General features: G+C 45.1%; 2 protein-coding genes across 2 annotated transcripts in view; one reads left to right on the top strand and one right to left on the bottom strand.

Annotated features, from left to right (window-relative positions):
- Window positions 1-7,274, top strand: part of LOC131573838 (store-operated calcium entry regulator STIMATE-like) — a 29,746-nt gene extending 22,472 nt beyond the window's left edge. The window contains exons 7-8 of the mRNA XM_058828122.1: window positions 882-998; window positions 6,647-7,274. Of these exons, the coding sequence (XP_058684105.1) occupies window positions 882-998; window positions 6,647-6,760 (231 nt within the window). The 3' untranslated portion in view covers window positions 6,761-7,274. The remainder of the gene's footprint in view (window positions 1-881; window positions 999-6,646) is intronic.
- Window positions 7,275-9,506: 2,232 nt separating this feature from the next.
- Window positions 9,507-26,490, bottom strand: part of LOC131573542 (inter-alpha-trypsin inhibitor heavy chain H5-like) — a 40,652-nt gene continuing 23,668 nt past the window's right edge. The window contains exons 8-14 of the mRNA XM_058827596.1: window positions 22,433-22,604; window positions 19,616-19,925; window positions 16,431-16,984; window positions 16,020-16,070; window positions 14,859-14,975; window positions 13,164-13,541; window positions 9,507-12,153 (exon numbers count right to left, since the gene is read on the bottom strand). Coding sequence (XP_058683579.1) covers window positions 11,855-12,153; window positions 13,164-13,541; window positions 14,859-14,975; window positions 16,020-16,070; window positions 16,431-16,984; window positions 19,616-19,925; window positions 22,433-22,604 — 1,881 coding nt within the window. The 3' untranslated portion in view covers window positions 9,507-11,854. The remainder of the gene's footprint in view (window positions 12,154-13,163; window positions 13,542-14,858; window positions 14,976-16,019; window positions 16,071-16,430; window positions 16,985-19,615; window positions 19,926-22,432; window positions 22,605-26,490) is intronic.

The following is a 26,490-nucleotide window of genomic DNA, read 5'->3' on the forward strand; positions in this document are numbered from 1 at the left end:
TAAGAAATCTGTCACAAATCTCTCGCTGCCACAGACTCTGTTCCCAATTCCCATCCTTTTCTCTGAGCTGCCGTGGGGCTGACTCTTCACCTCTTGGAATAAAGCTGGGTCTTGTTAGGTGAGAGCTCATCTCAGCAGCAAGCAGTGGGTGTGGGGATGCCCAAAACCCTTTAATGTCCTATAGGATGGCTTTTGACTTGACAATCCAGCCAGCTGACTGGATGTCAGATTATGTTACAGTAAGACAAGGTGCTCAAGGTTACCCAGAATTGTTCTTCTCAAAACTAATTTGACAAAACCTCTTGAAAGCTCAGCTTTTTCCTGGTTCCCCTCATTCTGGGTAATCCTTGAGCTGCTGCCCAGTTCTTGCTGGGGTGGGAAGTGGGAACAAGGTGTTAACACTCAGATGCTCCCTGGACAAGTAGGGAGTTGAACTCACTTTCAGTTCATCCCATGCACATTTCAATGGATGCAGCACTAGCAAAGTTGGATTGATCTGCCTCTCTCCACCATCCCATCTGCCTCTTTGCACATTAGAAAGCAAATTCTGGTCCTCGGAGAACTGACCAGGGACTGGTTCAGGCAGATGAACTTTGGATGGAGCTTGGTTCAGTGGTTATGTTCTGGTGGAAACTCGGCCTATTGCGGTCTTCCTTAATCTGGGTCTTCAACAACTATGGAAACAACAGGACATGTGTAAGAAGGGACTTAAGGAATTTGACTCATCCAATCCCCATGGACACAATTGATGCAGGGCTGATTTAGATACAAGGTTGATCAAGGCTGGGTATCTGGAGAACCCAAGAGGAGAAGTATCTGTGATTGAGTGACTCTGTATTTTGGTCTCTGCAACCTGTTGATGTAACTTCTTTCTCCCCAAGGCCATTATGTTCTGGGTTGTGGACAGCTTGATCATGAGGAAATACAAGCAGAAGGATACCCTAGACATCAATGGATCCACAGAAACTCCTCGGGCCAGGAGGACTGAGGAATCTCAGGTAAGACCAGGGATGCAAGCTTGTGGGATGGTCTGTGTGTTTTACCACAACCCTGTAACAGAACATCACATTGCCTGAACCTGGGGTGGTGCTTCATGAATGTGGGTGATCAGCCTGTGAAGTCAAACTCAGTCTAACCATGAGCAGTGTCACAGCCCAGGAGCTGTTGCTGAAATACTGCCCTGAATGATGACAGTGTCTTGGGGGATGAGCTGGCTTCTGCACTGATCTGAGTGTGCAGGCTAAAACTGTCACTCTGAGCTTTGCTGTATTTAATTGTAATTAATTTTGGCTGGGAAGTGCTTACTTTCCTCTCAGTAATTGTTAGCATCCCTTTTAGAGGACAAGGCTTAGCTGGGAATCCTATTTTTGTCAGCATTTGGTATTTTTTTTCAACCAGATTATTGTTTCTTAGCTGGTTGAGGCTGTTGTGTTTTGTGTAGCCTGAGCCTGACAGTTACAAGTTATGGTAGGGGAGGAAATGCTGCAGTTCCAGCAGACTTTGTTCTTCTTAATCATGTGTGGTTTGTTGGGTCGGTGGTGTCTACTTCTTACTGACCTTTGGGCACAGTCCACAGTTTTGGTCCCTGGGAGGAATTCCCTTCCTTCCCCTGGCACCCAGGCCTGGTTTCAGTGTGTTCTTGTATGACTGCTGATATCCTGCAGCTCACTGGAGAGACTTAACGAGATAAGATAATTTTTGGCAATCACAGCCTGGCTCCTGGAGGAGCTTCTGCTGAGGAATTTAGATGAACAGAAATAGCTCCTGCTCTCTGAGAGTTCTTTCATAAGGAATAACTCAGCTCTTGTGCTGATAGATGGGATGGCCCATCACTGGTGGCACTGCAGCACACACAGAGGTGGTGATGTTTTAACAGTATGTGCTTGGCAGTCTGCACAGCAGCCAAGGCTTCTGTGTCCCAGGGGTGCAGTGGGGAAGTGGCCACAGCTCAGGCAATGTCAGAGGAATCCTGGGCCTGCCTCTGGATGAACAGTTCTGGCGAGGTCAGTGGTGGTAAAGCCCTGCCCTGCTCACTGGATGTGTTCCTGAAGGCCCAAGATCAGTCAGAATTACCAGCTCAGAAGCAGAGCTAAGGAGGTGACATCTCTGTTTGAGACAAGGACCTCCTTCACAGCTTTTGGAGCCAAATCTTGCAGCAGGCAGGCTGGCAGATGGTGGCTGCTGTGGATGGGCAGATGGTGTCACAGGTACTGCTCCTCCATGGGGATGGAGCTGCACCTCTGTCTTGTTCCACTGGCACTCCCAAGTGTTTTGTGACTTCTAGCTCAGTTTTGGATATCTGAAGGAACAACACCTGCTAATTTCTAGATGCCAAGAAAGCCACTTCTGGCAGGTCAATAGTTTCAAGTAGTGGAAACAATTCCCATAATCTGACACATTCTGTTGAAGGTTTCTCTCATCTTCCAAGTACCTGACTGGTTTTCCCTGAAGACTTCAGCAAAAATTCAGCAATGTGCAGGTCATCTGTTCATCCTGAAACCCTCTGATCCATCACTGCAGTGGAGCTACCAGGGGACTGGTTTCTCCTTGGAGCAGTCTGCAGGGATTGCCTCCTTTATGCTCAGACACGTTCCTGTGCCTCTGGCCTGACAAATATTTTGGGCAGGGAAGGAAGCTTTTGAAGAAACACAGAAGTAGGTGACATGTTTTCCTGCTCTTTCTTGGCACTGGGCCTTGAGGAATAGCCTTAAGCTCCTGCTTCAGGTGTCAGCTTCTTAAGCTGTGAACTAAAGATCATGTTGACTGGCTGAGCCCTACAGCTGGATTGACTGGAATTTAGGCTCAAAAGCAGAAAATGAGCATTTGCTGGGCTTGTTGCTGCTAATAACCTGTTCATGTGGGGGAATTTCTTGTTTTCCTGCTGCCCATTGGAGGAGGAAGGGGGGCTGAGGTGTGTAGGGCAGAGCTAATGTGTCCCACAGGTTTATCAGGGTTCATCAGGGCTGTCTCGCTGCAGGCGCCACCAGCTCCCCATCTCACTGCCGACTTGAATTTCAACCCTCTGCCTATCTCACCAATGGAGTGTCATTATTTTCACATGAACCAGCAGTTTGTGTTTGGAAAAGGAGAGGGAGAGATAGGAAGCAGAATGGAAAGAGTGGGCTGGAGTTAACCTGTTAAAAGCCCATGCTCTCTGCTTTCTCTGGGGGCAGCAGGAAACCTCAGCTCTGTCCTTGGCTTGGTAGAGCAGCTGGGCAGCAGGAAACCCAACAACAGCAATCCTGTTTCTGGTGTCACTTACTGACTGTGGCTGCAGCCAAGGAAGTGGCAGCCTCATGACGGCTTTAAAGCTCCTTTGGTGAACCAGAGGATGAGCTCTTGCTGCTTCTTCTACACTGAATCCCAGAAAGGAACAAACTCCCTTTATGGTTGGAAGAATTTCACCTTTCTTTCCTTCCATGTCAGTTTTAAGCTTTGTGTTGTTTCAGTCTCCTGCCCTGCCTTGTAAATTTTCATGGAGTAATTTTTTTTCCCCTCTTGTGGAATAGAAAAGGATCTCTTGAATGCCAGTTTGCATCCAGTGCTGTTCAGCTTGGGGAAATTAATTCATCTGCAAGGCCCTTATTTTTGCTTTGTATGTGTCCTGCCCTTGACCCAAGGCTCTTTTCCCTTGCCCTTGTAACTCCCAATGAACTTTAGATCTTATCAGTGATTTCTTTGTTTCCTCCACTCAGGAAAACAAGACAGTTTTAATAATGTTTTATTTGATCTTTTTTTCAGTTGTTGTTTTTTTTCCCCAGGGAGGTGGATGAGTTTCTCTTCCTTTCCTGAGGGTTTACATTTTAGAGACAACCTTTAAAGCAAAAGTCCAGTAACATTGGTAATTGTGAGAAAAATAACGGTGAAAGTAGAGACCACTTTGAGGCTGGAAGGAAAGTTAATTTACTGCATGAGGGCCTGCCTTTGATCAGGATGGAGTTCAGCACCTGTCCTAATTCCCTTCATAAGGAGCTCTGTGTTTTGGCATTCATTAGATGAAGATGTTGATAAACACCAGTACAGTGCTGCTTACTTTTAAAGTGTTGAAACACTTAGTCCAAGAGCAAGTTGGATTTGCCTGTTGCTTAGCCAAGAAACAATTTTTATTTTTTTTATTTTTAATTGTCTCAAACTCGTGATAAACTCAGGTGCCAGGTCCTTACAGGGAAGATAAGTGAAGGTGGGCATAGAGGTGGCTCTGAAAGGAAGCTGTCCCACCTCACAGTCCTCCTGACTCGTGGCAAATCATGCTGTGGAATGTGTGAGGTGTTTGAGGACTGCTAAGACAGCAGCACATTGTGCCAGGACTGGAAAACCATGTCCCATTCCCACCTGTGCCACCAGCCTGCTGTGATCCTGACCTGGATGCATCTGCAGGGGAAGAGCCTTGTCCAGCTTGTTCTGAAAACTCCCAAATTGGAGTTGGGCTTGAAAACAATATCTGAGGATGTGTCCTGTGGCTGTCATGGCAACGAGGTGCTCTCTCATGGTGCTGCTTCCTGGGGAATTGTGGAAAGGTTACTGGGGGACTGTTGGCTCGTGTGGCTTCCTACAAGTGTGTTGTGGGCAGGTAGCAGCCTGGATGGGTCTGGATGCACAACACTGTCACCATCCCAGCTTGGCTGCAAGGGGATTTGAGTTTTCAGCTGAAACCCACCCAATTCACCAGTTCAACAGACCCCACAACCAGTTTGTTGCAGCCCATCAGAGCTCACTGAGTTCACAGTGCTGCCTATGAGTAATTACCCACACATTTCTTCAGGTTCAGCAGCATCACAATACCAATGTGATAAACAGAGGAAATCTTCACGTGAGAGAGATGGAAACTTTCCAGTGTGTGTCCTGAACCAGAAAAAAAAAATATAAATTCCTTGAGACCAATGAGGGGGACAACAAGAAAGCTTAATCCAGTCTGCTGGTGTCCTTCGGGTGTCTGATTGTGAAGGGAACAGCACTGGATGGAGGGGCTGGGGTGTGTGTGAGGGTGGGGAGGAGGAAATCTTCCCCTGCGGCTCTTCTGCTCCTTTGAAGTCACTGACTCACTGGAGTTCTGTTTTTCCTGTTTAGTGTTTTTGTTGCTGTGGTGACAGGCCCTGTGGCGAGTCCTAACAAGTGGAGGGCACGTGAATTCATAACTGTGCGTGGAAATAGACAGAGACAGGAATAATTCCCCCTGCTCCTGGTTTTGCCCCAGGGATCCTGGGCTCTGGGAATGTTCTGTGTGTGAGCACTGGGCTGAAAGTCCATCAACCATCCCTTGATTTAGACCTCTGCTGAGTCAGGCACAGGGAGACTTCATAGTGCAGCGTCTCTTGTCCAAATGTGGGTGTTTGAGGAGATGGGGGTAGGGGAGGGTTGAGCAAACAGCCTGGTGTGGAGCACAACTCTGATGAGGAGCAGCTGAGGGAACTGGGGATACAGGAGAAAAGGAGGCTCAATGGTGACCTTATTCCTCTACAAATTCCTGAAAGGAGGAGTCAGTCTCTTCAGTCTGGGATCAGTCTCTTCTCTCTGGTGGCAAGAACAGGACAAGAGGGAATGATCCCCAGTTGTACCAGAGGAGGTTTATACTGTATATTAGGACAAAATTCTTTACTGAAAGGGTGGTCAGGCACTGGCACAGGCTGCCCAGAGAAATAGTAGAATCACCATTCCTAGAAGTGTTCAAAAACCATGTAGATGTGGTGTTCAGGGACATTTAGGTTTAGAGATAAACTTGGCAGTTCTGGGTTAATGGTTGAACTTAGCCTAAGAGGTCTTTTCCAGCCTTGAGGATTCAATGATTCTAATCTGTCCAGCCATGAATATTACCCATGCACACTGCTGGCTGCCTGGCACTGGGTTCCAGCTCTTCTGCAGTCAGTGCAGCCATCTCCTGGATAGAATCCAGCCTTTTTCCTCTTCCAGAGGAAGTGGCTGGACAATGCCCACATAATGGCTCTGTCTGCATCTTTCAAATGCTCCAGGTTGATGGCAGCCAGTTCAGAGCAGCCCATGGTGGGCTCAGGTGTGGAGTTAACTACTGAGTGTGTAGGGTTCCTGGGGGAAAAGGGCAGCCTTTGGGTCCTGCAGCAAAAAAAAAAAAAAAAAAAAGTGCTATTTTACCTCAAACACCAGTGAGAGGTGTCACTGCTCTCCTTTGGCTCCCACAATTCGGACTGAGCCAGGAGCTGCTGTGCCAGGCAGAAGCAGAAATGAGGTGCTGCCAGGCTGGAACGCCACTCCTGAGCTGGCTGGCCATGGCTGTAGCTCTGCTTGCCCTTCTGGCTGGGCTGCGGAGGTGACAAACATCTGGGGGCCTGGGAAAAGGTCCACATGTGGTATAGCTGTTCACAAAACATGTGGCCTCATTTTTGTACATCTCCACTGAGGCTTCAGCCAGGCCTCAACATTCATGTGTGAGTCCTGTCCCATGGGGAACAGAGCCTTGGGCTGCCCATTCTGCTCTCACGGAAGAGCTGGGACACCAGAAGGTCACGGTGTCTGTGCCCAAATCCATTTGGCTGTTGTTGGGGAGATGGTCTAGATCACCTTGAGGCCTGGATCTGGCAGCAGGCCCTTCTAGGAATGCTTGACTTGTTCAGCAAGCAGGACTGAAGATCTGAGACCTTTGACTCCATCAGTATCTGTCTGTTCTCCTCTCTAGGTACTGCTCTCTCCAGACATGGATTATGATCAGTCTGAAAGCGACCAGGATATTTCAGGACTCCAGGGAACCAGCCAGAAGATGAAACAGCCCAGCTATCAAGTGGTCATCTGACAGCAGTGGGACAAGGGAGATGGAGGAAGGAGCAGCACTGTGATCCTTGAGCTGGCCAAGGAAGGGCAGGGTGGGGGAATACTGGGTGACTCTTGTGGATCTACAGAGATCTTTTTGCCTGCCTCATCTTAGACCTGTCCTGCAGCTGTCTTGGGGATGGTATCTGTGCATCTTGTACAGGCTTGAGCAGTATCTGCTTTACCTGTCTGCCCCACACACAGGCATGTTGAGGTTGGGGATACAGGGATGTACTTCCCTGGCTGGACAAACTTGAGTGTGACTTTTTTTTTTCTTTTGTCAGGGCTAGAGACTAAAATGAAAAGATTGTCTGTTTTTTTAATAGAAAAAAAAAAAAAAGGCTCTATTCTGTACTACCTGAACTGTGACACTTTTATATGCACAATGCTCAAGAGAATTGGTTTGCAGTATGTATTTAAATGTCTTGAATTGGGAAGCTTGTTCCAGTGGATCTGATTCTTTTTACTGTTTTATAAGGAATCCAATAAATATATGACCTAAAATTGCTTCATAGATTAAATGCCTTCGTGTGCTTAATGTTCTGCATTAAGAACACTTTCACAGTGTTCTTACACTGTGAAAGGGAGGAAGGGGAGCTGTTTAAATCTTTCCTGACCAGGGAAGGTTGTGTTTCTGCAGCAGGGCTGTTCTGGTAAACCTGAAGATGAAGAGCTTGAGCCACAGAGCTTGGTTTCTGTGGTTGAGATGTAAGAGCTGCTTCAGTGCAAAGCCCTGATGCTGCAGGATCAGCCTATGCTGGGCTCCAGGACAGACTCAGAGATGGATCCCAGTCACCACCTTAGGAAGGGAGTGTTTACTGGAAGTTGACAACTCGCCTTTGTTTAAAATAAACAACTGAAACATCTGCAGGATCTGATTCAAACTGGATCTGAAAGCCCCATTCGCTAGCCCTGTTTTGGGGGCAAGGAAGGATCTGGAAAAGACCCTGGGGCATCCTAGGACTGGTGCTTTTTGCTCCAAGTGTGAAGTGCAGGGCTTTTCCCTGTTTGCTTTTCCTCTTAGCAAACTGTATTTGTCTATAAACACAAAAATGCAAAACACTTTGCAGCTGTCCTGGGGAGAGAGGGAGCACAGAGCCAGCTGCACCACCCCACTCCCAGGCTGGATGCAGAGACACAGCTGTGGAGAGACCCATCCAGAGTCCAAATGGGGGGACAGTCCTTGGAGCAGGGATCCAGGATCCACTGGACTGGTATCCCTAGCCAGGCTCTGATTCTTGCAAGACAACTCCCCTTAAGTGATGGATGGGAATGATCTTTTATTTTCCTTTTTCCCTTGTATTTTTCCCAAGAAAACAGCCCTTATTAAGGAGTTAAAATTAAAGGATTTGGATTTTTTAACTTGGCTGGATTTAGACTTAAAGGCTGAGCTTGGAGCATGTGAAGATATCTGGTGGGGGTTTTTTGAGGGTTTGGTTTGTTGTTTTTCTCCTGACTTCAAAGTGGTTTGAAGCCTTAGATGCAAATCAAAGTCTCAGATGCCCCTCAGTGAACTAGACACGCTTGGCTACACTTGCAGCTGTGCAGCTTTAAACTGTTTTTCTGGAAATTAAGTCCTTTTTTGTTTTTCTTCCTTAATGAAGGGTCAAAATCCTACTTCTGCTGGCACATCAAAAGGGTTTTGGAACACATGGCACACAGCGCTCTGAATAGATTATTTATATTGCTCACTGCAGTGGGTTTCACAACACAACTTCTGCTTGTCTGGGGAGTTCTGCACTGGTAAGGGCTGGAGTAAGTCCTGGGCTGTGTAAGGTTTTGACTGGAAATAGATTAAAACAGCTCCCCTATTAAAAACTTGCTCTCAGTTTTGAGGAATACTGGTAGTTTTGGAGTTTTGTTCTTGCTATGGGGCTGCACAGTGCAATCCTGCAGTGGGTGAAGACTGCAAATTTGGCCAAAGTGATGTCCTTGTCCTAAACTGGCGTGTGAGTGACATGACCTTCATTTCAGCCCTTAGTTGTGGGGGTCTGAGAAGGTTCACAATCAGCAATAGCAGGACAAGTAAGATGTGGGGGAAGGTTCTCCCTCAATCCTTGTGTAGCCTGTGCTGTTTCAGCAGCCCTGATCCCTTTCCATCTCTGGAACAGTGCTGTGCAATTGTTTCCATTGCACTCCAGAGTGATTGCTCAGCCTCATTCCTGAGCTGAGCACTGTGCACTCATAGACACGTCCCTATGAATCCAAGTGCTCTGTGACACTCTTGGAGATGAGAACAAATGCCTCTTCACTGCAATAACTGCATAGAGGTCTGGCAGCTCTCTGGGATAGCATGAAGGGCTGTGAGGACCAAGCCTTAACACATTCCCCCTCATGAGAGAGGGAAGTGTTGTGATGCCCACTTCAGAGCTGAAAAAAAATTGAAATTTACAGTCCATGACCTGCCTTTGCTCTTGGGGCAGCAGGAGCACAAGCCGTTTTCCCTTGTCCTAGTCTACTATATTTAAAGTCTGTGGTTAAACTCTCATTTCAATGTGGGAGTAGAACCCTAGGGTCTGTCCTTGCCTCCTAACAAGCATATAGAGAATGAAGAACATCAGTGACCTTTAACTTTCCACTGAAATTAGTCTGGTTCCCAATTTACTGTTTACTTGTGAGTGGTTCTTTCAGTCATCCAGTAATGCAGGCCTTTCCAGCAGCATAAAACATACACAACCTTAGCTTCAAAGCTTGTTTTATCTTTGCCAAATGAAAGCTCCACTGCAGTGTTCACTGTAAAATATTTATTGTGAAATGGATAACTGGAGCCTTAAGGAGACCTTGAGTATATTGCTCCAGGTGCTTCGTATCGCTGAGAAGTTGGACTTGAACATTGCTATCTTCAGGCCCTGAAAGAAATGTGTTTTCTTGGCTGGAGGAGGAGAAAGAGGAGCAATGATGCACCCAAATTACTAGCAGTAGGTGTGTGTTTATATATATTATATACATGTCTATATACACAGGAGATGGGGGGAAGAGCCTAAGCTGTTCTCTCCCCTTAGCAATACACGTGGACAGCACAATGTGGGAGGAGAGGGAAGGTTTGAGTAAGGACAGTATGGAAACACCTGCCAAACCCTGGGCTGTCCAGAAATCCACTGCCACTTTCCTGTTTGCTCAGGTTGTTCAGATGTGGGCTGTGGGTGATCTTCCTACTGTCTTCTTGGGCAGGCAAGTCAACTTCACAGCTGTTCTTCCTCATCTCTTTCTGGCCCACAAGCAAACTGCTGAGCATTAAACCTCTGTTCTCATTCCACATTCAGCACTGTGCTGAAGGTCTTGCCTTTAGCTCTCCCTCGCAGGAAAGCTATTTCTCAAGATAGCAGGGCCCAAAGCAGTAGTTTCTTCTTTATGTTCTGTTCCAAAGTACGAGCCTTGGCATGAGTTTTGTGCTAACTGAGCTCTCTGTAAGGATCTTCCAGAGTGCAGTTAAATCTTGCTGGTTGCTTTTGGCTGTTTCCCTCTTCCAGGCAGCACATGGAGTGAGTAAAGAAACCATGCTTGCCACCTGCTCTGCTGCCACAGTGCTTGCAGCTCTAATGAGCTGATCAAGCAACTGGAAAATCACCACCCCACCCCCAGCAGCTGGAGCTCCAACAGCAACAATATGATTTAATTGTTAAATATGAAAAAAATCAGTCAAGACTGAACCTATTTCTGGAGGTCTCTGGCAACTGTTTTCTCCTAACACATGGATATCATTTAATTCCTGGAGATGCTTCCACACCCAGCCTCCCTCTTTTTCAACTATGGAAAGGCAGAGTATTCATGAGCTCAGTTTGGCCTTGCCATGTAAATGTCTTTGTGGTTGTCAAGTCCCCTTTGGAGAAGCTCTTTGCTAAAACTCCCCTGTGGCTGATCTATAGCATTGCTCAGTGATGCCTCACTTTAAAATACACCACAGCCCTGAAATTTTGGGTTTGGAGCACCACCTGCAGTGGGGGTGGCTGGCAGACCCTTCTGTAACCTCCTGCTGCCAAATTCCTGCTGCGCACAAATTCCTGCAGTGTAAGGAAGGAGAAGAAGCCAGGGGAAATCAGGATGAAAATTTTTTGACAATTTGGAATAAATAAAGACTTCCTCCCTGATTACAAAAGCAGCTAGAAACGTCTAGTCAAAATTCAAGAGGCTGCTTTGTAGGCTCACAAGCTGTTGTGGGTTCTGGTTTGTCATCCCTTAGGAAATTTTAATCTTTGCTGAGCAGAAGGGGCGTGACGCTCAAGGACCTGGCAGGTCTGTTGGAAGCTCACAGTGGAACTTTGTTCCTTTCTGAGGGAGTCAAGACTCAAGAAATCACTAACCCTGCAATGTCATTTAAATTGAATTATGTTGAATTAACTGCTCCATGGAATGGGAGCCTGCACCACTCCTGTTGCTGCTGAGGACCAGAGGTGTTTTTTAAGCACACAGCCTGTGTACCAAGACAGCAAAACCCCATCAAGGTTTTCACCACTATTTTAAGGGCTTGTAGTAGATTCAGGGAACATCATGTTTAGTGGCAAATCCAGACCTCATCTCACTAACCAGGAAAGCAATACCCTCCCGTGGCCAGTTGATTTAAGGTTTTGATTTTGTTTGATGCTAATGGGTCGGTGAAGATGAATAGCCACCCTCCTCTCCTCTCTCTTTCTGTCTTTCTCTCCTTTCCCCATGGACCAAGGTTGGAGCAGGTGCTCCAAGTCACTTCTTTGCAAAGCCTATCACCTCAACAGGCACTGTGCTGAATGATCTACCTTTTGTGGGGTGACTCACCAGCCCCAGGGGGTATTCCACAGGTCCCTGCATGGGCTTATTTAAGGCCAGCAGCATCTGCACTGTTCACTGGCTTATTTCTCCCTCCCTTTCCACTGGGAGAGCACCAATCATGCCTTCAACCGTGTCCTTTCCCCCAGCCTTCTTTTTCTTCAGGAATTTGATGAACGTTCATTTAGCATGAAAAAGAGACAGCTGATTTCCAAGGACAAAATCCTTGGTTTCTTTGGCACCAAAACAAAAGGAAATATTCATAAATTGCCTTAAGGCTTCAGAAGGGACCTGCTGCCACACGTGCTGCCGCAATGCATGGCTGTGACCGGTCTTAAAGGCTGTTAATTGTCCCAAAGCTGGTCCCTGTGTCGAAAGGATGAGAAGCCAAATAGTCCTTATAGCTCCCATCGATCAGTTTGTCTGCGTTGTTCTTGGCAAACCAGCAGTCAACTTCCTGCTGGCCATTGTAGATCCTCCTCTGCTTCCACACAACAGGAACGAGCCGCTCCTTCACCTTCAGGGTGTTTGTAGAGTTTGCCTTCAGCACCTCAGTTTGGTTCTGCCCAGCCTCCTGACGACTTGCATTTAGGGATTCCTGAAGAAGCTTAACTTCATGGTTCAAGAACTGACCTGCAAGGCAAGATAAAATAAGAGTCCATGAATGGCTGATCTGTGCCTGTTTATAAATTGTTGTGGTTTGGTGGTTTGTTTGTTTGGGGTTTTTTTGGTAGGATGAATTTGAGGATTCTCAGCTTATGGATCTGTAAAGCGCTTCTCTACAAGAGCAGGATGAATTTCGTTCCTATGATTTATTTCTAAATCGCACAAACATAGAGGTTAGAATAAAACCCTATTTTTTTTTTTTCCCATGGGTCACTGAAGAGGTTTTTTAGCTGCCAGTAGTAAGTTCCCTTCTGTGGAACATGATTACTAGAGGTTAATAATCCACAGAATGTCCATCAGCAAGCAAAAAGTTCTGGGCCTGAAGACTGAAGTTCTGTTCCTTTGCCTTCTTGGGAGAAAGCTCTCTAGGCCAAACCCTAGTGTGGATTTAGAGGTTTGTCCATGCGAGTGGCCTGAGTCCAGAACCCCACTCCTAAGGGATCATCTCCTGCTTCACCTGGGGGTGTCGAGTGGCACAGAAGCTATGGTGGAAGTTTTGGAGTTCTGCACTTGTACATGACCAAAAACATCAATACTTCTCATTGGCTGAAGGAACACAACCATCAGGTCATTATCTGAGCGTACCTAAAGCCTAGCTCCTTCAAAAGGTAGGGGTGGCTCTTCCTTCATTTCACATTTGAAAGAAAGGGGCCACAAAAAGTTCTTGTGGAAGATTTGGTTTGTCTCTGTACTGGGAGCATCAAGCACAGTATTCTAATAGTAACTGTATTGAACAATCATTAAAAGAGTGGGAATGTGAAAACCAGGCACAGCTGGGATAGGGAGAGAGAGCTCCTACAGGAAAAGACAGGAGAGGAGTTGGAGACACTAGAAAGAGAGAAGCTGTTTGAGAGAGGATGTAAAAGTCTCACCTGGGAACTTAATCCCCACCTGCCTTGTTCCTTCCCTCCTGTCTCTGCTCAGAAATATCATTTATATCTGATCTACAACTCTGAACCCAAGAACCTGTCACCTACCCAGTAGCCCATGGGAGTCAGAAGAGAGGCCTTTACTGTTGGAGATGTAGAACCCCAGGTGATTCCTCTGGTATGGGGCTGGCTTCCTGTAGTGGTGAATGAGGATGACAAAGCTGATGGAGTCCCGGATCGTCACGGTGATGTTGGAGTAGGCAGAGATGGACACCTCGAGGCTCCTGCTTCTCACAACAGCACTCCGGCCACAGGACAGGACAAGCCTTTCCCCATCATCCAGGATGACCCTCCTGGGTGTGATCTCCAGGTAAGACCTCTCTGGCTTGTTGCTGAGGATGGTGATGGTGCTGAAGTAAGTCCGATGTTTTTTGTGGCCATTGGGTGGTGCAGGAGCTCCAATTAATTGGCCATTCACAGTTACACCTTGCAGGAAAACAATCAGTAAATGAAAGCTGGAGCCCAGGATCATAGAATCACAGAACATCTGAGTTGGAAGGGGCCCAGCAAGAACAAGTCTATTGTCTCAATGACACAAACCTTGCTACTGAGGACATGCAGGCTTGCCACCTCATGCTCAATTATTTCACTTACCAGTATTCAAACGAGTATAATCAGTCTGTTATAAAATTAGGACCTCATACAGAGCACATAAATTTACCCAAGCTCAGAAACACTGACCTTCTCTGCAGGCAGGTGCCCCCAGCCCCATTAATCCTAACAGAGTGTACACAGTGCCCCAAAAAGAACCACTTTTGAGTATTCTAAGGTGCAGATCCCACTGAGTCAATTAAAGCCTAAAAGTCCACAGTAAGATTCCCAGTCACTTTAATAATTTTTGTGACCTATTGTCCATAAGACAGTGACTCACTTCCCACAAGCCTCTGAACACCCACTGAAGAGTGACAATTAAGGGGGAGGCTTGTTGCTAACCCAAGCTAAACACAAGCCATTAACACTGAGATTAAATATCTCTATATCCCATTATTCCTGATGGGATATCTCATGTCTTCAAAGATTCAAGGTTCTAGTGCTCCAGAGTCTGTTTTCCCCAAGCTAATTCTGCATTTGAGCCACAAAATCATTCAAGCAGTAGCACAAATAGTTTGTGAAAGAAGCTGAAGGGAAACATTGCCTGGAGCTGTATCTTACTAAGGCAGACATAAACACAGAAATATGGGGGCTAGACTGCTGCCATGCAGAACAGAATCATTACAACTTTATTGTGGCGTTTTGTAAAACAAGCCTGTGAATTGTCTCTGGTTTTGACACCCCTTTCTCCCACTGTTGCCCTGAGCAGGACATAATCTGCTTATTAGCTGCCCTGCTTAGAATTCCAGATCGGATCAGACCACACTTTGGGCCCCTGAGGCTCAGATTGGCTTGGGCAAAGCAGATCCTGAGTCATGTGGGTTTTCTCAAGATTGTCATGACTCTCTAGCCAGGTTGGTGGTTTCTTGACTAAAAGAGCCAGGGTGCTTGGTGAGCCTGCTTGAGTACTTTGCTCTGTCCTAAACCAAACAGTACTGTAAGTAAAGAGGGAAATTCCCACAGCAATTTTGGTGAGTCCAAACCTTTTATTTGCAAGCTGTGACTTTGTAATTGGGTGAAGTTGAACCATAGAAGAAGCTTTTTCTAACTTCCTATCACCTTCTGGCCTATGAGGCACCTTGGTGCTTGGTCTGCTGCAGAGCTGGCCTTACACTTTGATTTTCCACCACAAGAAATTGCTTAATTGCTCACCAGATTCCTTGTGATCAGAGACCAGCCGGAGAATGTCCCCTGGTTCTCCATCAATGTTGAAGCAGACAGAGAACTTGCTGGAGGGAAAATCAATGACGAAGTGAGGGTCCCCATCCGCTGAGAAGACATGGAAAAAGAGATAAATGTGAGAGGCTCACACAAAACTGCAGCGTCCAAGATTGCAACAAAACTGCTGTTTAAAGTGTGTTTGTCCCTGTTTTTTCTATGTCCTCCTGGTTTGTTGTTTTTAGAGGGTCAGATGGAGTTTGCCAGGAAATGCCAAGTTTTGCTTTGTTTTTTGCTAAGATTGTTTTGTTTCTCTCACAGAGAGGTTGGGTTTTCAATGACAACTCAAAACCCAAAACAGTCTAGATGAAAATCAGGATATTTTCTTCCCAGAATATAATTTCAGTGATTTATGGGAATTATCATGTAGGTGTTTTGAACTCCTCCATTCTGTCTTGGCAAACTACATCCCTCACAGCTCACAGAAATGTACTTTCTGACCAAGGGCTGCTGCATGGGTCCACCTCACACTGACCTCTCCTGGCCCTCAGGATCAGATTGGAGCAGTCAACAGCAGCTGTTGATCCCACAATCTTAATTTTTCAACAATCCATGACCTATCATCAACTATCAGACAGCTGACATTAGTAAGGCAAGTCAAAAATCCTAGTTTCTAAGGTAAAATTGACCTTATCAAGAGAAATTCAAGTCAAAAATCTTGATCTGGACTTATTCTTCAGTGTTTAATAAAAAATTAAGTAAAGATGCAGGACCAACAGGAAAATTGTAAAATACTACAGAATTTTCTCTTTTTCCATCTTCAACAACTTTTTTTTATATTTCAGCATTGTTATTTTCAAAGTTTTTTTCACTATTTCTAGTACAGAGAGAATGTGTTTCTGTTCTCCCCTAAACTGCAGAAGTCTCAAACATGATGATCAGGTGTTGTAGATCATCTGCCTTGCTCACACTCCTTCTTACTGATCCTCTCCATATTTTGGTTTTGGTTTCATTTTCCTCCCTACTGTGTAGCTCTGACAAAGAGAATTTTGGCGTGTTACTTGGAAGGCTATACCACAGTGATGTACATCTGAGGTTTCCATATATCAGCCACTATTATTTTGCATTATTAAAGGCATGAAAACAGGCACTGACCTGAAGTTTTGGAGATTTTAATTCTCTGTTTATCCTGCCCTCTGCGTACACCTAGAAGTGGGTAAGGAAAGCTGTTACAATTAATTACTGAGCAGCAGAAAGAGATATATTACAATAATATTCCCCAAATATTATCCAAAGATTATGGGATATATTCCTGAAAACACTTTAATGTAGAACACCAATTTTTCTCCAGTTCCTACAGAGCAGTAAGTGTTTCAAGGGGATGAGTGACAGGTCTAAAAGGTTTGCTAAAGACTACCCAGCCCACAGTTACCAAAATTGGTATGAAAATCTCAGCTTTGCCCCTCAGTTCACTGTTCAGATCACCCCTGTGCCAAAAGTCAGCCATGAGACATTGCCCATGCAGGAAGATGTTTTTACCAGAACAAGGTTATTCTTCTCTCATACCTGGTGGGGCCTTGTGCCCCTGCAGGCTCTGCACCTTTTCCCCGATGCCATCAGTGGAAGGGCTCATAAACTCCTCCTGAGGTGGCTCTGAGTGGAGTCCAGCCTCTTTCATCTTCAGAACAGTGAAGGGGGTAACAAAATTGTAAGCCAAGGCCATTGACTTGGCTTTTTCCATCAAATTGTCCTTTTCCTGACTGTCATCACTCTTCAGCCGAGAGTTGAGCAATTCCTTGATGGTGAGGTAACTCCATGCCCTCTCGATGTAATTATTGTCACCTTTGCCATCCTCCAGGCCGGGGACACCTCTGATGTCATTTCTGCTCAGCAGGTCAATGGCCACATCTGTTTTGAGGAGGATGTACTTCTTGGAATTGCTGGCAGTCACCTCCACGTGGAGTTTATCCGAAGTGCGGTTGATGAGTTTGCCAGCTATGATAATTTCAGAGCCATTGAAGTAATTGGGGAAGAAGTTCTGGGTGACCTGCTCCACGTCGTCTTCGGGGTAATCAACACGGATGTCAGAGAGAAGGGGTGTCCCTATTTCATCATAGAACCTTAAATCAAGACACATTTTTCACCGTTAGCACTGTATGAACACACTGTTGCACTTGTACACCCACAAGGACACAGTCAGGTTATCTAAAATGGCTCCTGAGTCATTCAGGTACAGTTTGAACCATTTGGATCCAAATTTAACTACCACATCCACTCTAACTTGGCCCAGAAAAATGGGGGGGGGACCTCTGCCCTTAGGGCTTTTCAAAACCTGAGTAGACAAAGCCTTGAGAAACCTCACCTAAACTTGAAGTTAGCTCTTCTCAGAGCAGGAGGCTGAATTACAGGATATCCAGAGGTCCCTGTCAACCAAAATTATTCTCTGCCTCATTTTAATCTTCACTGTTCCTCAGGCATCTAAACAGAGTCTCTTAAGTATGTTCATAACCATAACAGCATGTCCTGACGGTCACCTCCCTTCCACTACAGTTCCAGACCTCTGCAAGGAGATATTTTTGACCACTTAAAGGTAAATTATTGGCTTCCAAGATTCATGGAAAGCACCCCAGTTATTAAAAAATGTACTTAGAGGAGATGCTGTTACCTACAGGTTTCTGGTGGTGTTACACATGGTATCCCAGAGACAGAAACTGTAAGGCCAAAATGTCCACCAAAGCTGAAGAGATTCCAAACCAAAGCTGAAAGAACCCTAGGTTGTGTTGGTTAGTGTAGGAATACAGTTTTCTGAGGTCCAACAGATAAAGAAAATCCAGAAGGAATCTCACCATGCCCCCCATAAATGAGAACATTTCCAAGGAATGTAGGAATTCCAGCTGCTATGTACAGGCACCCTGGCACAAGAGAAGTCACTTCCTCATGGTTCTTTTTCTGTTGGAACAAGGCATGTCTTTCATGGAACCAGGGAGGTTTACCTTTTAATGCTTTGTTAACGTGACCAGCCACACTTGTGAGAACACCTTGCACTGAACAGCCCAGAAAACTTTCACAAGGCTCAAAGCCCAAGTTTACAATAATGTGTTTTCCCTACAGCCGTGTACTTTTGAAGGTTCCTCCCAAGCTGCTCCAAGAATACCATATTTCCCATTTAAATGCCAAACTGCTCATCTCTTGGCAAGTCATTTGAGTTTAATTTGGTAAATAAACAAAGAATTGGCCTCAGCCCTTTTTTAGTTCAAGCTGCATTTATTTGACACATCTGGTAAAACAGACTGTCTGGAAGCGAAAGTCACACTTCCTGCTTTATTCTCTCTCCAAGGGAACCCAAACCCTGAACTGGTTTACTTTCTTTTAAAGTCTGTCTGAGCACTCATTGTCTTTCATGCAGAGACCTTACCAGATTTAAAAACATGACTGAATTAAACTTGAGAACTCTCTATAAATTAACTTCTGAGTTGTAGCAAATGGTGGAGATATCCAACCTATCTTAGAATACAATTCAAGGAAGTATCTGTATAAAAACACAACCTGCTGAGAATGAAAAAAATTACATTGGCACCCACGTAGGTTTTCCCTCCAACTGAGGTTTGAATTGGCCTCCAGCAGAGATTGTGCTTTTCTGTATAAATTTGGCACCAGATGCCAAATGGGTTTGCCATGACTGAGCTTGATAAACAGTGAGCTGTTCATCAGAGAGAGGCGTTTGAACAAGTACTTGCAGCACTGGACTCCCACAGCCCAATCAATCAGAAATCCTCTGTTTGCCAGGGAATGCCACTTGCTATTCAAAGGACATGTCCTGAGGAGGAAATGACGTGGGTGGAGTGACAGATGGATCTACAGAATTTAGTTTAGAAGGAATGCTTGTCCACACATAACAGAAGGCAAAGCCCTGGTGGAAAGCGCTTGGATTTATTGCTCCAGAGCAGCTAGGCATGAGCCAGGAGAGAGGTCAGTACTAAATTTCTGTCTCTTTCCAGTTTCTGTGGTTAAAACACCAATATTTTGGGGGTGAAAGCCACACATTTTTATTTGGAAACACTGACACATTGCCAAATGTTTTTGTCAGAGATGTGGTCACATATCTTTCTGGCGTTCCTTTCCAGAGTCTCCCCTTGGACTACAGCTCCCTTATCACAGAAAATGAACATAATCTCTGGTCCTACTGAAGGATGAGGATTTCAGGAAACTTATGAGGAGTTTAGGTCACAAAGAATGAAGAAATTAAGTGACTGTATGGTTATCCCAGGAATGATCTTAGTGTTTTCTTCAAAGTCAAATATTGTTGATCTTGGGAAAAAAGTTATAATTTCCAAAAATTAAATAAATAAATTTTTTTCCTCCAAAATGGAATCTTCATTCCTGATCCCCGCCATGCTGTTCATGTTGTCGATTTGATGTATGAAATGCATCCTCTCCTCCCACCATCTACCTTTGAGGAGTTGGGACCTGTACCCCCAGCTCTCTGGGTTTTTATGTCTAAAACAATGATCTGAATTAGGGAAACAAATGCCTTGTTCCGAGGGTTTTGGAAGCTCCAGTACATCTCAGGGGGTCTGCTAAGAAAAAGGAAATTTCTGGGTACCCATTCAGAGTATCTGATCAAACTCTGCCTCTCCCAACCAGAGCTGAGCCTCAGGGAAGCTCCAATTTCTTGCCATGTCTCACTAAAGGATTTTCCATCCCAAAATGCTTTCCCAGAGAACCCAAAGAACAGAAAAAGCATAACAAACCCCTTGAGGTGGCTGGCTGCATCCTCATCCTCCTGGAAAAGCCTCGTCATGCCGCAGTTCTCCAGTGCCATCCTCTCCAGCAGCTTGTGGTCCACGTCGTTGCCAATACCGATGGTGAAGAGGCAGAATTTATCCCGGATGGCATCCTTGGTGTTGCTGAGGATTTTGGATGACTGTGTTTCCCCGACAGTCGGCCTCCCATCCGTGAGGAAGATGATCAGGGACACGCTCCTGGCGTCAATGTCATTCTGAGCAATGTAATCATTCAGCAGCTTCGCCCCGGTCTGCAGAGCCCCGTTAATATTAGTCCCTGGGAAGGTACCAGAGTGATTAGAGATCATTTCTCCTTCTAAGAGTGGTGTGAATAATTTCCCTGAGGTCCTTTTAGTGAGGTGACCGCTTCTCTGAACATCAGGATGTCCCTTTTCTCCACATGAAGTTGCTCTAGCCCTTTAGTTCAGTTCAGCTCTGTTATTTAGCACCAGTTTGGCACAGCTGTTTATGGTCTTATGAACTGAGTTATGAATTTCAGTTTGTCATGTGAAATTGCTGTTGAATGTCTCAATGTACAACAATTAGTCTGGTAAACAATCATACTATGTTTGGCTGGTACAAACAAAAATTGTAAAGCTTTATTATGGGACTCTCACAGATGATATCTGAACTAGGAAAAGTTCTGCTCATTTTTTTTTCTGATGGTCACAACACTTGGAGTCAGGAAAAAAGCTTTCAAATGGGAAAACTAGTGGATGGGTTCATTCTTCACACCCCAGGGGATACAAAGTTTAAAGGGAAAAGCTTGGTTAGCTGAGGAGTGTGTTTGCACAAAACAACTGGCTAGTAAAGAATAGAATTGCCTGAAGTGGGGTGGGAGGGAGAAAACAAAGTAAATGAGGGAACAGATGTACATTAGAATAGGCATGAAAAGGATCCAAGCCCACAGTGTGTTCAAAAAATTAAAAATAAAAAAAAAGAAAACAGGAAAATGAGTACAAGTATTCCCTTTCTCCATGTATTTCTAGTCAAAGCACAGAGGGATTGGCTGTGGGACCTTTGCAAAATAAACACATTGGGGTTAAAAACAGCTCTTAGAAACAAAGCTGGTGAAATGGGTGAAGAGCCATACACAGCTGACTCCTGGGGGTCTGGAAAGGGAGATCTAGGAAGGTTGTCAACAAGATGTGATAGAAAGCCCATACAGCATGAACCTAGAAACTCAGTGTCCACAGCTCCAGTGACTGCAGCAAGACAAGGAACAGGGAAGCAGCAAAGACTTCTGGAAAGTCCTCAAAATCCTGACTCTGTCTTCTGCAAAATGGTTCTCAACCAAAAAACCTGCACCCAAATATGCTAACTCTCAATCTCCAGGCAGATCCAAAATTTCAGAAAGAACATTTTCCCCAAAATGAGAAGAAATCCATGTGATGTAGCAGAGTGTGTAATTTTATACTCAGTTGTATCATAGAACTACCAAGCACTGAAAACTGCCTTTTGCCACACGCTCAGGTATTTAGCAGCAGGATTTTTCTCCCGTTTCTTTGGTATGTAAGTACAGCACAGGGGTGTAATGTTCTTTGTGTGTGTTCATGTTCACTGGAAGATAGTCAAGGAACAGCACCTTTATAGGGAAAGCACAGAGTTAGCCGAAACTTAAGTACCTGTGGTGGAGAATCACTACACCTTCCTGTTGAGCCACAGTCAATCATTTCCTTTAACTTTTGTTCCCTGGCAGGTTCATGGGCAAACCCAGCTGGTTCCTGCACAGCTCTCTTGGCATTTCTGGAGTAAAAGGCTTTGTTCTCTCAGTTTAGTCCCACTATTGGTAATTGTTTAACTGGGCAGGTCCCTTAACCACTTCCTAAGCAATTCCTCTCACAACACAAACAGCACAGCCAACCATCCTGTTTGCCCTGTTTCTCCAACTGAGGGTTTCCTCTGCTAGGAGTGGTCACTGCTCAGGGGCAGCCACAGGAAGGCCTTTCTGACCTTCAACCAGCTGTGACTACTTCCATGGGGAAGGATTTGAATAGGTCATTTTGCAGCCCTCTGGGCACAGGTGCTGGAATATGTTTGGTTACAAGCCTCACTGTAGCTGGAGATCTTTTTATACTGATGTCCATAGCCTCACAGAGACCTATGAATCAAATTAAAACTCATGCCTGCACTCTGCCACTGTTCTGGGGTTTTCTCTGCCTGCTTCCCTCCAGGCAACAAGGCATAAGCAAAAAGGGCCAAGAAATTCTCAAATATAATTTTGGCTGCTCCTTGGTAGAGATGAGAAGACAGTACTAGGTGAGAAACTTACTCCTGCAGAAGGCAATCCCACATCCCACAGCGTGTGCTCCATCCCTGGGGTTTCCAGCCCAGACAAAATCATGAGCCTGCTTTCACAGAGCCTTTCAGAAACTACACAATACTGGCACTGTGTGTCCTTTGCCAGGGTATGTTTTCATCTGTGTCCTCAAGAAATAACCTTGGAAGCTTTCCCATTCCAACGGTGTCACCAGATAAACAAGAGAATGGAATCAAATTGGGTTTAATAGGTATATAGAATCACAGACTAATTTTGGTTGGAAGGAACATTTAAAGGCCATCTTGTCCAAACCCCCTGCAATGGGCAGGGTCTGAGGAAACTTTCCCATCATGTATGTTAATAGAGAACACATAACCCTGAGTGGAGGTGAAGGAACCCCCTTGTCCCATGAGCTAAATCCTAATGTCTTTTTATTCTATATGCTCCAGGACCACATTCACCACTCTGTTCTGTTGTAGTTAATTGGATAACACAATTAGTCCCATCCCTGTCTCTGGTCATACCTCCAGTAGGTGACATGTTATGGATGTACTTTTTGGCATCCCTGATGTTATTTGGAGTAACTGGCACCAGTCGGTCCTGCTGCCAGACCTTTATTCGGTTGGAAAAGCCAATGATGTTGAAGTGGTCTTCAGGCCTTAGGTCCTGGAGAATTGTGAAGAGAGCTTCTTTGGTCTAGAAAAAGAGAGAAGCAGACACAACTCTCAGTGTTTTAGTGGGCAAGAATTTAGTTTTAAGATGTTCTCTCATCTTGTAGATATTTCTACACCAGCAGTTTGGCTGATGAAGAAAATTGGGATGTCCTTCCCTATAGCAAGGCCTGATCTCTGTGGTGCCAGGGGCTGGGCAAATAGGAGATGAAAAACAACTCTTGCCCAAAAGGTCTTGTGAGGCACATCTAGATATAACTAAGCTTAAAAATCAGGCATCAAAATTAGGATAAAAGCTCCCAGTGACGGGGAGAACCATGTACTGAATTAAGGGATAGTGAGTGATAATGACTAATAACAAACTTTTAGAGTTTGTCTAACACACTCTACATTGGCAGCAAGCTGCAAGTGGCATATATTTAAAATAGGTGACTTGTAAGTTAAAAAAAACCTGCAAACATGTCAAAGGATGCACATTCCCTGTTCATTATTAGGATACTATTTGCTACATATACACTCTAATGAATAGTTCCAGCAATTAATAAATGTTTAGGTTAATAAATTCAGTTAACTAGATATAAAAAGAAGTCCTGACTAGTCATTGCAGATTCTACCTGCCAATCAATTTTGTCACCAGGTATATTATTTTTCATCAATATGCCAGCTGTTCATCATACTATGTAAACACAGGCAACAGAGTGAGGAAAGCCGGTCACAAGATGAATTCTTAAAGGAGGTTAAGGATCCTAAGTTCTGGGAAAGCCAGACCCCTAAGGAAATGTCAAGAGGAAGACTGCAGAGGTGTCCAGTTCCCCTCAGAGAGACCAGCTTGGATTTAGCAGCCATGAAGCTGTGCTCACATGGAGACAGACTTCAGCTGAGTAAGACTCAGAGAAGTTGCACAAAAGCATCCTCTGTCCATGCAAACATACCCTATATTTGGATGCAAAATACATGGGAGGAATATGAGGCAATATCTAAGCAGAAAAATCAGCAGATTATCAGCTCAGCCCCTTCTTGGCCACCATTAAGCCTCACAAATTCCAAGGAAAGCTATGCAGGAAATAATATGGTGGGCTCACCAGCTTTTAAAGGTTTCTCTCATGCCTGTCAGGAAAATACATGAAGGGCTAGTCCAGAAAAAATATAGAAGTAATCAGCAGTGCTGGAAACCACATAAGTCTAGGCCTGATGTTGCTATGTAAAGACAGTTTGGAAAAGGGCTCAAAAGACTGATCAAGCTGTGTCATCAATGTCCCTCTGGATTCTGCATGGCAGATGATGATGCAATGATGCAACTGCAAACAAATCTAATCCTCACAGCTGGTGCCTTGGCTCTCAGTCCACCTGAAATTAAGGGGAATATTTCCCATAGCTCCAAACATTCTGGAGCCAAGTCTGGAGACTTTCCCTGCTTCTATCCTCTGTACAAATCATTTTCCTTCTGCAGGGATCTCAGGATTAATCCCTCCATTTGCTTAGCTGGAACATTCCTCCACGTCCCACCACTGTTTCACAGACAAGAATATTAAAGCAAATGCTGGTGGAACAGATTCTTTCAAAGAGAAGGGGAGAACCCCACTAGGTTCACATCATAATGTGCACCAAACAAACCTTCACAAAAGTGAATTCCTGCCCCAAATATGGAGGCTGTCTCCAGTCTAACAGTCCATAGAAACTGACAAAGTTGGGCTAAATAATTGGATATTTGAAAAAGAAGCTCCTCTTTTACAACACTGTATTGTAAAAATGCTTCAGATAATGCATGACATCACCTTTCAGAGACACCTTCCATCAGCATCCCATTTTACAGAGGAAAATCAGGCTACTTTTATAATTATGTCAAAGTCAGAAAGTGAGAGGTTCCCAAAATTGGGGTCCCCAGCCCACAGTTCAATCAGCCAAGCTATCCCACATGTGCACATACAGCAATCTCACAAAAGGACTGACTGATTTATTCCACGATAACAAGGTTGGCCAGAGTATTTGTCCCTCAAAAAATTGGATCAAAGTAAGCAGAAAGTGAAGATAGAGAACCTTCTATCCTGCATGTGAGCAGTTCCATGCCAAGCTCTTCTGAAGGATATTTGGGCAGGGTGTTAAAGCAAGGAACAGAAGACCACAAAGGCTCCCTACATAAACATCCCCCTCTACTCCCACACAGGAGAGAAACGGAGGTTCCTAGAGGCAATGATTTGAAGAAAAACTCCCCAAATCTCATTATCTATATTACAGCTCTCTGATTATAATTAACATTGCTTGACCTCTCCCATTACAAAACCCCTTCTTTTCAGTTTTTTTTTTTTCCAATTCTCTGAAACAGCACTTTTCTCAGAGGGATTTATTGGGCCCAAAAAAGCTCTGCTGTTTCTGAGAACAAGGCAAGAGGAGAAATAATCTTGCTTTGGCCTACTTGCAGAGAGGCTGCCTCTCACTTCCCATGTGCTCACAAATTCCTTTTGACATTCTTGCCTGTGTTCAGCCAAAAGAAAAGGAAAGGGTAAAACAACACAGAGCAGAAGTACCTTGGTGTATACAGCATCCAAGCTAGAATTGCAGAGAGGATCAGGAGGGAACTGAAACAGACATTCCCAGGAAACCCAGCACTTCCCCACACCCTCATACAGGGGCCAAATGTGGGGCTGGGACCATCTCTCTCCTTTCATTTCCTCTTTGCTTTTTGCCTCATTTTTGTCACTCCAGAATTTGAGTCAATTTTTCCCAGGAAAAACCTTCTGCCATATTTTAATGGATATGCACTGACAGCCTGGATTCTGGCATCTGTATCCTGTGCTTGCCTCTGCAACTTAAATTAAAACCCTTCGAATTTATGTAACATGCACACAAACATATGTACAAGTGTGTGTGCATGCACACATGGTTTTGCTCCAAAGCAAACAGAGTGAGGGAGGCCATATGTTCATTCTCCTGCAGCTTTTTACTCCATTCACAGTAAAAATAAAGGGTGGGATTCAGCTTTCCCAACTCAGTCATCAGAAAGCTGGGCATCACATCTAATCCTGCTTGAGGCAAGGGAAGCCACCTCCAGGGATTAATCCATCCCATTTGTCTGGGACAGGTTTTAGGATGGGCTGAGTCACTGTCTGGAAGTGCCTGTCTCCAGGCATTGCCTTCAAGCAGAGAAGGTGGGACTCACCTCAAGAACTTATCCTGCCCTGTCCTGAGCATTCTGATTCTTGCTGGAGCCAAAAGGAGCTGAGCTGTCTCTCCACCTTTCCCAGAGTGCTCTGAATCCCCTGTCTCTTCCTATTTCCATCTCTCTTCCCAGCTCATTAGGACTCCCAGGTATGCCCTAAAGACTTCAGTCCTCATGGGGTGGCAACAACATGCTTTGCTACCTGCCAGCATTCCTCACCCACTAATGGTTTATGAGAGAGATGTGACTTCCCTCAGACTGCTGGATATGATTCAGGAGCTGGCAGGCAAAAACAGCTTTTAATAAGGAGGATATCTTGGTAAAATCATGAAGTATTTGGCTATGACCAAGTTTAATTGGTGCCCAGCTCTCTCCTCCCATCTCCACCAGACCCCAGGCCAGGCTTTGCAAAGCTCTTCTGCCTGCAGCTTCTGCTGGGATACAGCAGCAGGTTTCTGTTTGTCCTTGTAAGGCCCTCAAGCTGCAAGTTCTCCTGGCTCCAAGGAGCCAAGGGCTGTGGCTGCCATGGGATTCCCAAACTGCTCTGCTGCCAATGGGGTTCTTGCAGTTCCACTCCCACCTGGCCTCAGTGAGTCATTCCACTGAAACTCCTGCCAAAGAGGCAGAAAATTAACTATTTCTACCCTGCTGAGGGCCAGAACATTCCTCCATGGCTGTGCCCATGACACTGGTTCAATTTGGAGATCAGCTGGACCCATTCACAGTGAGGAAAAAGAGTTTAGGGCTCCAATAT

This window comes from Poecile atricapillus, chromosome Z (genome assembly GCF_030490865.1).
Source record: "Poecile atricapillus isolate bPoeAtr1 chromosome Z, bPoeAtr1.hap1, whole genome shotgun sequence".
NCBI lineage: Eukaryota > Metazoa > Chordata > Aves > Passeriformes > Paridae > Poecile > Poecile atricapillus.